This window comes from Atta cephalotes (genome assembly GCF_000143395.1).
Source record: "Atta cephalotes unplaced genomic scaffold scaffold00035, whole genome shotgun sequence".
Taxonomy (NCBI): Eukaryota; Metazoa; Arthropoda; class Insecta; order Hymenoptera; family Formicidae; genus Atta; species Atta cephalotes.
Window position 1 is genome coordinate 1,665,508 of NW_012130099.1, and position 14,200 is coordinate 1,679,707.

At 36.7% G+C, this 14,200-nt stretch overlaps 1 protein-coding gene across 1 annotated transcript in view; it reads right to left on the minus strand.

Moving 5' to 3' along the window:
- Window positions 1–14,200, minus strand: part of LOC105621622 (nuclear factor of activated T-cells 5) — a 19,865-nt gene continuing 5,665 nt past the window's right edge. Inside the window, exons 2-10 of the mRNA XM_012203090.1 lie at window positions 7,616–7,926; window positions 6,215–6,518; window positions 4,163–4,675; window positions 3,351–3,812; window positions 2,504–3,082; window positions 1,968–2,345; window positions 1,408–1,775; window positions 847–1,221; window positions 1–603 (exon numbers count right to left, since the gene is read on the minus strand). Of these exons, the coding sequence (XP_012058480.1) occupies window positions 1–603; window positions 847–1,221; window positions 1,408–1,775; window positions 1,968–2,345; window positions 2,504–3,082; window positions 3,351–3,812; window positions 4,163–4,675; window positions 6,215–6,518; window positions 7,616–7,926 (3,893 nt within the window). The remainder of the gene's footprint in view (window positions 604–846; window positions 1,222–1,407; window positions 1,776–1,967; window positions 2,346–2,503; window positions 3,083–3,350; window positions 3,813–4,162; window positions 4,676–6,214; window positions 6,519–7,615; window positions 7,927–14,200) is intronic.

Here is a 14,200-nt window from a genome sequence, read left to right on the forward strand (position 1 = left end):
CTACAAGAGGAATCCGCTTTGCGGAAGCTGCTCGAAACAGTTGGGATTGATGTAGCTTAGAAGATCATGTTCCGACATGGAGGTGAGTTCTTGAGGCAGCATTCCATCCTCCGTCTTCCTACTAGTTGAGGTACTCGGGGCAGAGTTGGGAATCGGAGTGTTTACAGTTTGGCGATTTGAAGTGACTGGGAGTGCGACTGGTGGTGATTTGCTGGCAACTTGTTCGATGATGTTGTTTTGTGCCGAGGGAGATTTTGGTAGGATTCCCTCCATCGCATTATTCATCAATTGCGCGCTTTGAGTCGCCACGCTGTTTAGAATTTTCTTTGTGGCGATGATTGCGTGAGCGGTAGTTGTCGAGATCGGCCGATTATTGATAATATCCTTTGTGGCGTTAGTGATGACACTGTTAATAGCTTGTTCCGCTGCGTTGGTCAAACGCTGTTGAGAGGGTTCCTGAGCAGCTCCACTAGCTAAAGCAGAGCTAGCTTCGGCCACAAAACCCGCGGGCTGATTCAACATGGAACCGATGTCTTGCTGAACAGCCTGCTGCATAGCTTGGGCTGCTTGAGCCTGTTGGACAGCTTGCTGCACTGCTTGCACCTAAACAATTTTTTATTTGACATTAATTGCTGTAATTTGACATTAATTGCTCTAATTTGGAATCATAATTTTTAATAACTAATAAAAAGAAAGAAAAACAATAACGTTTTTTTTAAATCTAGAATTATAAAAATTTTGTGTTTTTTGATTTTGAAAGAAAAAAAATATACATATATTTAAAAGTTTGCATTTATTTCTATATGTCTATTTATTATAAATTAAATGTACGATAAAATTACCAACCTGCTGCACCACTTCTTGCGTTGCTTGCTGCACTGCTTGTTGTACAACTTCTTCAGTCGCCTGCTGCACTGCTTGTTGCACCACCTGAGCCGCTTGAACTTGCTGCACAGCTTGTACTTGTTGTACCGCTTGCTGCACTACTTGAGCATGCTGCACCACTTGCTGAACTACCTGTTGCTGAGCCTGGTGCACTACTTGGACCGCCTGTTGCTGCGCTTGCGCAACAACTTGTTCAACTTGCTGCTGCGCTTGCGCTACTACTTGCTCTACTTGTTGTACCTGTTGCTGCATCACAGCTACCTCTTGTTGCGTGAGTACTTGAATCTGCTGTTGCATACGCTCTGCTGCAACTGCTGGTATCGCATTACCAGAAACCTGGAAAAAAAAACAGAAAGAATATGTTATATTTATTTGCATTAAAAGAAATTTTCATTCTAACTGGAAAATTTTATTCTAAAATTGTAGATTTTTATTTTCTAAGCTTTAATTTTAAATTTTGTTTTTGCTACTAACTTTTTTGTTCAACCATTTATATCTGTTTTGTTTTTGGATAAGAAATACCGTAGAATTGGGTGTGGCAGTTGCTGCGGTGACTTGTGTTTCTGGTAATGGCGGTAATAGTGCAGCGTTAATAGTAGTCAGGAGATTATCTCCTGGTTGTTCTACTGTCGTCGCAGGTGCTACCGATGTTGTACCCGCAATTTCTGCTAATGGCTGTACCGTCTGCGACGGAATCAGCGCTTCCAGCAGCATTGTCTTCACCGGAATCGGTGGACTATTTCTAGTCTGTTGAGCGCTACCCATTGTTTCATGTTCTGCTGCCACATGGCTCAACATTGCAGTGGGATTGGAATTTACCGAATGCAACGGAGAGACCATCTGTTCAGCCGCAGAGTTTACTAAAGCATCCAACTTTACAGATGTTTGTCCTAAAGAGAATACCGTCACAATGTTCTATTTTTATATGTATTACACAAGATAAACTTCTGCATTTTTTAAATTATATATAATTTGCAAAATTTTCAGTAAAAAAATTTAAATTCATAATAAAGTAAAAAGAGATTATGCCTATATAAATAAAGCTTTTAATTATATATTACATCTATCATTTGCAATTATACCTGTATTGGCTAAAATTCCCGGGGGAGCCGCCGACTGTTGGCTGCTTCCCGAAATGATAGAAGCTCGTTGCTGTTGCATAGCGAACTCATTTTCTGGATTATCTGATTCCTCGGTGGTGCCAACCGAGGATTCCATGTGATTCAGGTACTTCTCCACCACATGACTGTTTGCTGCTGATAATGGCTGCGTCCCGGAAGCACCAGGAAAACTCGATAATGTGCCGAATTCGGGATGATGATGATGTTTCATCCGAAGATCGACTACACCTGCACCTTGAAGGGCAGCTCCATTGGAGCTATTGTCCGTTGATAAGACACTATTTGTGTCCTTAAGGCAATGAGGACTAAGAACTTGAACTTGATTTGATTCATGCATGCCTACAATAGACAATTAAGAAATGTCTATTTTAAGAGAACTAAAATTATTTAAAATTTAATTTAAAATTTGAAAATAATAGTAATCAAGATTTTAGTAACTGAATTTACCGAATGTTTGATTTAATTTTATTCAATCAAATCAAAGATTTGTTACTCACCTCCAAACGAAGTTGGATGATGTGCAGTCACCATTGACAGAGGATGCTGAGTACGTATCAGATCCACTACTCCGAGAAGACCATTTACAGTCTCTTGTACAGGGCTGTTATTAGCCGTCGCAACGGCAACAGTCCGGATAATATCAGTTTGCGAAGTTGCAGCTTCTCTAGAGTTCTCGTTAACCAACTGTTGAAGAGGAGAGGTGACCGATGTCGGTCCGTTTGTGGCCGTTGTCGGAGTCGGAATGCTTTGCATGCTATTTTCGCTTAGCATACTATTTTGACTGTTTTCATCCAGCACTTCTGTTTTTAAGTTATCTGGCAGGATCAGCTGAAGATTAGACGAGGATCGTCGATTCATTAGGGGGTTTGCTACGAGCACTGGGGGTGGCATCATGACATCGGAAGGTGAGTTTGAGGATTGTGAGGCCCACAACATCACGGGAGTCACTTGGGCTGTTCCCGTTGGTGGTGGGCTGGGGTCGCTTTTCAAAGTCTCCGAAGAGGTGTTTTGTTGCGCCTGAGCTGGTGCATTCGATAAGAAATTTGCAGCTCCCGCAGCTGTTGGCGTTAACAGACCTGATAAATATAAAATACATCATGTTCAGTTAGTCTCTCAAAATGTCAAAATCTTCTAGAAATTTAAAAAACCTAAAGTTAGAATAAAAATTTTAGAAATTTAAGGATACAGAAAAATGGAAGAATTCAAGATATAATATTTAAACATGTAAGAGTTAAAAATAAGAGTTTAAAATTAAAATATCCAGACATGCAGGATTCTAATGTAGATTTAAAATTAATTTAGATCTACAAATATAGAAATCTAGGATCTAATAATCAAACTTACTGCTGGATGCGACACCCGTAGCTAACGATACCGCGGAGGAGGATGTGGCCAAGTGATTAGTGTCACCGTTTGTTAGCGGAGGTGAGATAGACTCGACTTTACCTATGGACGGCTGTGGGGGAGTAGAGGCAGCCGTGTAAAGAAAGGTATGCGGTTCGCTGGTCTTTCCGGACGATACCGCGAACAATTTGACGCTGACCGTTTCTGTAGGCGCTAAATCCTGCCTACGATAAGGCGGTATCACGCATACTAAGTGTACTGGATGCAAGTGCTCCTTGTCCGGTAGCACAGTGCATTCCCAATGTGGTTCCAAGCTACTCGATAAATCGTCGTTGTCCAACTGAAAGACTATTCGAGTGTCTTTCAGGAAATTCTTACCGAGTATGATGAGTTCTAAACCGCCCGTGCACGGACAGGACGTCAGAGACTTTTTGCAAATCTCCGGAATACCAGGTGGTTGAGCTGCGACATACAAAACTTTATAAGAAAACTGAATAAATCGTGAATGTTTTTTATCAAGTTCGAATCTTCATTTTCAACTTTTTAATTTAAATTCAATGATTCAAAAAATTTTTAGAAAGCAATCTTTTACAAGTTACTTTGTTAGAAAGTAGCTTTTCAAAGAATTAAACAGTATAATTAAACGACAAGTTTACGATATAAAAATATGGCGGCTTGATTTTTATTATAGCCGTAGTTTACAGTCAAGTGATATAACTATATAATATATATGCGGATCGCAAAGTTAATCAATTCTCTTATCTGCCTTTCTAAGTATCTAAATAAAATATCCATTGTATCAGTCAACTCACTGCAGACTATCGGCTGGGAACAGATTTGTAGAGTCTCTGTAGTTCCATCGGCGTGCTTGATAGTCGTGCGGAAGACCATGCGGCACCGCGTAGATTTTTTCTTGCTTCTTCCTTGTAACAGCCCGGCTTCTTGAGGAAACCTATGCTCGACGTCAACATTACGCTCTTTAAGAATGCCAACGCAGTCGCAGGTAACATCTTTTGCCGGATCCATATCAATCTCTATTACAATAGTGCCATCGATCTTCCGTTCGACACAGGGTGTCGAGTTCTTGCCGCTTACTCGACAGGCCTGGTAGAACATGTGGGGTGCCACTCGGCCAAGATCAGTGCCGATAAACACTTGTAGACTCGTCGGTTTGTCGTAACCGATCAGTCGAACGATGGGAAAACCATTTCCGCTACGGTCTTTCACCGCGCCTCGCGAACCTTCCGTCTGATAGCGAGCTCGATGCTGTTGTTCGGGTTGACAGACGATCTGCAGTTGAGTTTTACCGTCAGTAGAAACGTTGGCTGAAGATCAAAAAATATCGTAAACAATATTAGATCGGGATACTGCGTGGGTTTATCTGGGAAGTAAGACAGGTCAGGAAATAATTTACAAAACAGGTGAGTAAATACAGAGTGCTAGATTGCTGGGATCTTTGAATAGCAAAATGTTTACTGTTGATCTGTTGAAAGAATGCCAAAGGAAAATAGATATATTATAGCGTTGGAAATAACCCAAGAATAAACTAGACGCATAATAAATTAACAGATTCTTGACTTATTTCAGATTTGGAAGAGATCCAGAAAATAGATAAAGATTCTATCTATAAAAAAATAAATTATTTTAAATTTAAAATAGTTAAATTTCAAACTTTAAAAAAATTGGCACGAATTTAAAAAAAAATTTCTATGAAAACTTTGAAAGTATTTAAAGTTCCAATAATTCTTATTTCTTAATTTAGAACACAGAAATCACAAAAATCCGAAATTTAAAAATTTTAACTTTGTTAGATAAATTAGTTTGCAATAACTTATATCAATCACAACGAATCCACCATTAATCAATTTGACTTTTTTAAAATAACGCGCAAGAAACACTTTTATTATCATTTTTACGCAATTATCTATGATAAAACGCATTACTCCAACAATCGTGGATTTGTAACTACTGCATGGAATATACTTGTTTGACCTATATTTGGTATCAAAAAGAGAAGTATCGCGAGAGAATTTCGCGTATGTTTTTTTCTTATCGCTGCAAGAGAAAGAAAAAAAGAAAGCGTCAGCTCTCGAACTGAAGAAGATAACTTATCGGTGGTGAAAGAGATAAAATAAGCAATTTTGCCGGAAATAAATCCATCACTGAGTTTGCTCTTATTGTAAAACATTGAAGGTGTCAATGCGACTTCTGCGATCAAAGTAATGAATTGTTTACCTAGCAAGACAAACGAAAGCTTTTAAAGAGAAGCGACTAAGTTTATGAGATGCAATAAAGTCCACGAGACTCTTGTTGATATTACTTCAGTTGATACTGAATAAACCACATCTTTTGCAACTTTGTTTATTAATATTGATAAACAAGTTGCAGAAGATGCAGTATTTTTGTACAATTGCATCAATCAGCAGCACACACAATATACTTGAAAATATTAAATTATATTCAACAAATATCTCATTTAAAAAGAGAAATCAAAATTGGAATTATTCTTGATAAAAGACAAAATGTTTGAGAATCCGTAATTTTAATCCAGATAATACGCATGTCTGAAAAAAACGTTATAAACGTTATAAAGATTTCATAAAGAATTATACGAAGACTTCATGAAGTCTTTTAGAATGCAAGTTGTCTGGAAAAAATTTAAGAATCTGAAGATACAAACCCAAGTAATCTAAAGACCAAAGGTTTATAGAGTCAAGAGTTCACGACTCGAAAAAATTAAAACAATCGCTAGAAATGATTCAGTATCTACAATCTGTCTTAGAGTTGGAGTTGAACTTGTTTCTACCACAATGTATAATACATTCATGCTTAACACTTATTCTACATTTATCTAAAAGACGTACATAATTGCGAAATAAGAGTAACAGGTCCCTGATGAGTGATCGGTGCCTTTTTGGACAAAACACCCATGGCAGGTCGAGGTCTAGTTACTCCCACAACTCTACCTATGGAATTAGTGTTTCCGGATCTATTGCCGGATATTCCTCCCAAACCGATTCCATTGACGGTAGTTCTGACTGTCGGTGATTTATTGTCGGGGCTGGTTCCGGGGGCTACTTCCGGAAACGCAAAGTTTGCGTCCTCGGACTCTAATTTAATATCCATTTTCCTTCTCTTCGAATCCTCCTCGCCAACGTTGTTCCAGAGCTGATAAAATAATCACAGAATTAATCATTCTATGTATATACTGGATATTTTATGATAAATATTCACTAAGAAAAATTTCGAATTAATTTAACAATTAAACAATCAGCAGATGAAAGATAGTGCTAAAACCTGAAATGTTGTATCACACAAAATTTAGCAGTGGTTAATATACTAGTAATAATAACTCCATTATTTTATTTTATTTTTTTTAGTAAATTTTTAATCAATAAAAATATCAAGATTATTAAATTGAATTGAAAATCGAACTAAATTATTTTTCTTATTAATTTCATTTGTTTCGAATTAAATTATTTTTTATGCATATTAAGTTAAATCGAATTATTATAAAGAGTTCTCAACGTGAAATATTAAAATATAGCATCACATTTTTCGCTCAATACTATGGGAAAGAGCTGAACGATCAGTATAACGGGAACACCCCGTATGTGCGTGAGCGTCTGTGTGCTTAATTTAACGAATCAGAACTCGGCTGGGTTCAACTACCGTTCGAGCGGTCGGCGATCTCCGATGACGATATTGATGACGATCACGCGTACCCTCGTGAACACATTAAATAACTTCATCTGGCTTCTAACGACAGGGTGACTCAGTGCCGTAATCGTAGTAAGAGTGAGGAAAGCGCACGGACCACAAGAGGGGCCCGTCAACTCTTCCTCCTTCTTCTTCTTCACTTTTCCATCTTTCAGCAAAGAGAAAAAGAAAACAAAACGAGAAATATATCGGAAGCGAAAAGCATTAGATTCGATTAGTAACTTGCGGAATCTTGAAAATTTTATCAATATTTTCAAACGGATAAGTTACTCAAGTTGCTCTTTCAGGTAGCTTCCATTATATTCTTAAGATTTCCTATAAATACAAAATTCGAAAACAAGTTTACGGGCCCCTGAAATCTTCTAAGAACTTCTACATAAGATAATGGAATTTTATAGTACAGATGTTAGAATTTTCACAATAGATATATACTGAACTGTTATAATAAATACTTAGATAATTACTATATACATATTCTAAACAAACAAGAGATTAATTGAAATTATTTAGTTTGAAGAATTTTATTTATCATTAAGAATACTAACAGTGATGTTGTTAAAGTGCTGCTGACGTTCCTCAGAGCCAAGACCGGAGTCGTTCGAATTGTCGTCTTGCGTCGTACCGGTCCTAGATCCGTGCTCATCAGAACTCCTCGTAGTTATACCACCGAAGGAGGATAATAAAAATCTGGATTGTTTTGGTTGTTGTTGCTGCTGTTGTTGTTGTGAGATTTGTTGCTGCTGTGACTGCTGATTAGGAACCGTCCTCCTGGTCGCGGAATGGGCACGGTTACCTATGGTGCTTCTCGAGATGGATGATGTTGTCACCGTTGACGACGCACCGCCTGCATTGCTACCTGTAAATTAGATCTCATTATTCCAGTATCGCCTTTCACTGTTACAGTTTTCAAGTGAGATGAAGATTCAATTTCAGCACTTTAAACAGGTCTAAAGTGTATAGACAAACGCATAAATGAAAGGGACATACAGATGGGTGTAAAGATAGATCTTGTAAAATATAAAATTATAAATTCTATTATTCTGATTGTCATAAATCCTCAGAGAGAGGATAAAATTTATCAAACCACAAACCTACAAATCCTCAAAATCACAAATCTTCAAGTCCTCAAAAAAGTCCAACTATATAAATCCTCAGAGTCATCAAAACTACGAATCTTTCAAATCTCATCATCAAGTTTTAGAGAAGAATTAATTTTTAGATCATTTCTAAAATCATATTTGCTTGAATTTCAAGATTTTAGCGAATTCCCCATTACTCTTTGAAAGTAGCTCAACCAAAACACTGAAATTGTAGAAAGTATACTACCGATCAGTAGAATCATTGCGGTCCGCTCGCCGATGAGATCAAAAACCATCCCTCGTCAAATTTACGAGAAACCGCTCGACGCAACATTGACAAACCGAGTCTCGATTTACGCGTCAGGCGCGAAAAGTCGGCGTCGTATGCATCGTCGAGGAACGAAAGAGAGAGATAAACTCGGAGGGAAAAAAAAAGGATATGAAACATACTGAGAACCGGGGCGAAAGAGGGATAAAAAAAGAGAAATGAGACGAGTGCAGGAGTATGCGGGGGGAGAGAAGCAGAGCAATGTCGGACGGTCTATCTATAGACCACCTATAGACTACTAGGACGAGATAATTGCGTGGGGGTGAAGTTGCAATCGCGGACGCAACTGGTGGCGACGGGGTTCGATTTTTCTCCCTCCCCCCCCCCTTCCCTTCCCGACCTCATCTCCCACCACCAGTTGCAAAGGGTGGGCACGTAATCGACGCGTGCACATACGTGCATAAGAGATGCATCTGTGTGAACGTCGAGGAAAATCACGGAACGATGTCAACGACCTGGCTGTCGGTTTCCAATCTCGTTTCTCTCGCTTTCTCCCTTTCCCCTCGTTCCTTTTCTGATGCCGATGCCGCCGCTGTTGCCGATCATTATGTCACGTTGCAACAAATATACTCTTTCCTCCATACGCCGTTAGATTATTCAAGATCTAGATCAACCCTGTGATCTTCCACTTTATTCCGGTATTACTCGTCGTTTTTATTTGCGTCACTGCATCAAAATTTATAATTCGTATATAACACCTATATAGCACACTTTACTTGAGAAACGTTTTAGAATTAATATTCTTAAAACGACATTTATATGAAATTTTAAGGCGTAAATCTTAAGTCTTAAGATATAAGAAATCAATCAAAATTAAACGTGAAGAAAATATTTCTTATGGCTTATTCTAGAATTGGAAAGAGACAATGAATAAGTTGAACCTCGGTTAAGAATTAGCCGTGAGTTGTGAAATTGGGTCTAAGACTTTAAGTTTTACGCCTTAAAATCTCATTGTGCACGCCGCTTAAAGTGTGTATTAAGGTCCCAGTCAGAAATGATAATGAAATCGACATCGAATCGACATCGATTGGGGTGTTTGCCAAAGGAACATTGAGGAACTTTTTGTTGGAGCAGTCTATTACTGTCTGTTATTACTTATGTGCTGAAAACAAACGATTTTTAACAGCTGATAGAAACAATTTCTCTATTAAGTGGACTCAATTCGGAAGAATATTTTAGTTTTGTTTCAGTTATTAAGTACAACAATTCGTTTCCGCAATTTAATGTATCCACCAGATCAACAAAGATTACGTTTTCTAAAGCATATAATGCGCATGATATATCAATGAAACAACATAAGAAACAGAATGTTGCCAATTGTAGCCTATACTTGTTGTTCCTATACAGAAACAGGCAATGTATTGTGACGGCAATAAGGAACATACTGGGGAATAATCGAAAGATATACTGGAATTTTACTAATGAAAACACGCAAAAGAAACAAGTGTTGCTCTAAGTTCCTTCGGATATGCACTTTTAGGAAATAACACGTAGTATAAAATTATGTTTAATGATACAAATTAGTACAAGAAAAGTACTGAATATTTTATTTTCAGGTTCGATTTTTTATCTTACTAATTTAGTCCATTAACTCAATAGAGGTAGTCCTCTGGATGTCTTTTGAAAGTCTGTGCTGTATGAGTAGAAAGTTCTTTTTTTCCTCATTTCAGAAAAAATTTGAAGCAAACAAAATTGATTATCTATGAAGTTCTAATATTTGGAACTGCGTAGAGGTTCTTTAAAGTTCTAAGATAAGTAAATACTGGTTTTAATTCAATTCTATACGTTCTTATCTACTTAAATATCGGAAAACCAACTTTAGACACTTAACACCATCAGTTATGTGATCAACAGGTCCATAACTTATAAGATCCATTCCAAAATCGTTTCAATTTCAGTATTCATTTAAATCAGTGTTTACATGAATCTTCCAATTTTATCGAGAATATAAACATGTCATGCATGCAAGCAATATCGCAAAAAAAGTCTGAAAAAGTATCCTAATTCTGTAACGAATGTCAATTTTATTCCAAAGACAAATGTTACAAATTCCGAGCTTCGCTCACATTTTCCTGCTTCGAGAAGAGCGTAGCCACTCCTTGTCCCTCCTTCGGATGTCTCGCAAATAACCGATAGCTGCATAATCAAGCGGCAATGTCATAAAGATAATAATCACGAAGGTCTCGCGGGTGGCGACGCTCCGATGGCTTTAATTACCCTGGCAATCTCACAGCCGACAGATAAACGCAGTAGAACGTCTCTGTACACCTGCGAGCAGAGGTGAATGTATCTCTTTATCGCGCCGCGAGCGCGAGCGCATGGAAGGGTACCGCCAAGACGAATTAGGGCTCCCATCGGTATATTTGCGTCTCTCTAGCCGCGTCCTCGAGCCCGACGGAGGCAGAAAAGAATAGAGAAAGAGAGAAAGAGAATGTACCCTCGATAACAGGATCGATAAACATCATTACTATTACACGACAAACAGAGCGCGAGCGCGCTAACTACGGCGCCTCTCCTCTCGAGTCTCAAGGATATATCGTTACGAGGACGAACGGACAGAAGGACGAGTGGAACAGACGGATGAACGAATCGATGCCCGATCGATCGTCGTGGCATTATCAGACGGCCACCGTCCGATAATGTTCTGAAGACACGAAACGAGCCGATTGCTCCGATTCTCACACTGAGAAAAAAATATTGCTGTTTTCAAACAAATATTAGTTGATTCAACTAAATGTAGCGGTCACGGACTGTCAAGCAAATATTTGTTAATTCAAACAAATAACAGTTTTAAATTACAAGATTTTGTTAATCTAATATATAAATATTTGAACTAAATAATCATTACGAACTAAACGCATTTAGTCAAGTTAACAATTTTTTTTTCTCAGTGCAGTATTCATTTTGCATGAATCCATGATCGAAAACTCGCGGAGAAAACGTAATGTGTAAAGGGTATCGCAAAAAAACGAATATTGCAGTTCTGTAATAATCTGTTATTCCATACACAGCAGATAACGGATAATAGAATTTTACAAATAATATGGATGATTAACGTTCTATAACAGAACTCTCGAAACTCTATGATAAGTAGTGAATTGAGCCATAGATATCATATTTCTAAAGTTAGATATTCGTGCAGACGTTTAAAAAGTATTGAATCATAAATACAATAGATAATAAAATTTTATGAAGATGATTAAACGGAAGTTTGTAATAGTCAAATAAAATCATTTTTAAATCATGTTGTATTACTAGAGTTGTATTATTAGAGAGATATTATAAATTAGAAATATCTGAGTATCTACAAATAGGTGACGAAGAAAGCTGGTAGTCAAAACGGATTTTGATGCCTGATAATATTTCTTTTACGTAAATTTTACAATTTCCAATTCTTGCCATCTGGGCATTTAATTTTTCTTTCAGAAAGTATAGAATCACCGAGCTATATAGATTCGATGAAAAAATATCGCTGCAATATCCACTTAAATTCACTGTGTTAAATTAACGATTATTATACGGATATCTATAACTACTTGTATAACTCCTTCTGCCAAACGATACTTCAGCGAGACATTTATCCCTTTTTTTTTCCGTCCCTTTCTCTCGCGCGCAAATACTTTGGGACCTCCTTGGATTCCAACGAACAATTCGTTATGACAATGCAAACTCGCGTAGCGGTACACTTAATGGCATCTCTGATAGCCTACTTAAGTAGTCGAGATAAGGAGCTGAAGAGTCTCCAGGAGCTCGGCATTGCTTGGCACCAATACTGAAAGAAATAATGCAAAGTGATAGAAACGCAGTACATTTCTTATTGCCCATACAATTTCGACAATTTCGAAAGTAACAGAGTTTAAGAAGCACGTCTAATGTCTTGCGGCGATATGAACAACATTTCCATATCGATTAAATTAAGATTAAGAGAGCTCAATATGAGAATAAAACAGAGAGAAAGTTAAATAAAATTCACAAAATTGGATGATTTTGTGCGTCAGCAAAAAAAATGCAATAGCGTTTGTAGCGAAGAAGAAAAAATAAAAAAGGGGAATATCAATGTTATTGATTACTTATAGCTGATTAGAAGCACAAGGATGACTTAGCGATAAGAACATTATATATCTATTTGAAAAGGTCTCGATAAGGAGATAATGAGTTCAATGATTGACGGGCACGCTTGTGACGAAAAAGGGGCTAGACTAGATCTTCACGACACTACGTGAATTTCTGTAATTTTCAATAGTGACAGTGTCGTCAATTTTATCTGATTTCATCACAATGTCAGTGACATGTATACATAAACCGTTGTATTGCGACCTTGAGGATTAGAAATCCATAGAAGAAGAAAACATGCATAAATTTATAAACTTGTCCCAAACACACATCTTCTCTTTACTAAGAACGAAAATTTTACCAATACAATTATAACCAAATAACAACAAATTAAAACGTCATGTTATTTAAATTAGAAAAATCAATTATCAGTCTCTCAGTTATCAGTTTTTATTGAATATCACTTATCTTTGAAGACTTTATAATTAAACATAAAATAGACAGAAATAAAAAAGTAAAGTTTGCAAAAAGTTTATTAAAATAGTCTTAAAAACATAAAATTAATTAATTAAAATGATTACTTAAAATTATAAAAAGCGAGAAACGAATGTCAATATTAAATTGTATTTTTGTCTCGAAGAAAGCAACTACGCCCTAATTACGACTAAGAAAATGATTATATTAACTAACTGTATCAATGTAAATATTATCGCAGTCTGTATTGGTTCATGTTGTTGAATATGAAAGCAACTCCAGCAAAAATCACCGATGTTAACATATAAAATACTCCATTAAAAATTTTAGACAAACTGTTCTGTTCTGCTGAGTTATCTTAAAATAAATGAAAATAGTAACAAAAATAATTTCTTAAATAAAATCTGAATAAAATCTCATTATGTCCAAATAAACATTTTAAAAACACATATTTCTTAAAACACATCTTTTTTAAAGATATAACTATATATTTTGTATATCTCGAAAAAATTCAATCTAATCTGTTTTCTTATAATTAAATATCCCATATTTAATTTTAATAGCTACAATAATTGTATTTCCCATTAAATGGCAACGCGATAAATTTCTGCTGGTCACAAAATTCTATAATTCGCTAAGAGAAGTTGCATGTTGACAATTAATCTCGTAAATACTTGACTCAAAAGAAACATCCCAAAGTGTTATTGTCGATCACGCACTAACTATAATCGTCTCGAAAAACCAGTTTCGTGTGGTTCTAATTGAATTTATCAATCCACCGCCAAACTGAGTCAATTGTGTTTGTATGTGTACACAGATCCGTTATTCAACAAATTATAAGTTATTCAACTATATATACAGCGCACCGTTAATGAACCGCGTTTGTGTTTACATACAATTTTAGCGATCATTGAGTACAAGCTGAAGACTCCATTTCTACGTGTCAATTGGAGGTGACGATTGGCAACTAGATCGTCAAAACTGTTTGATAACAAGCATACATGTTTATGATAATGCAATTAAAGTTAATGAACTTTTCAGACTGAGCTAATATCCCTGAGTCACTTCGGACATTTACATAACATTTTCGAGCAGTCGAAATCTTGGAACTTGAGATTTTCAAAATCAGATTTCAGACTCTTCCTTCTCTCTCTCTCTCTCTCTCTCTCTCTCTCTCTCTCTCTCTCTCTTCCTAC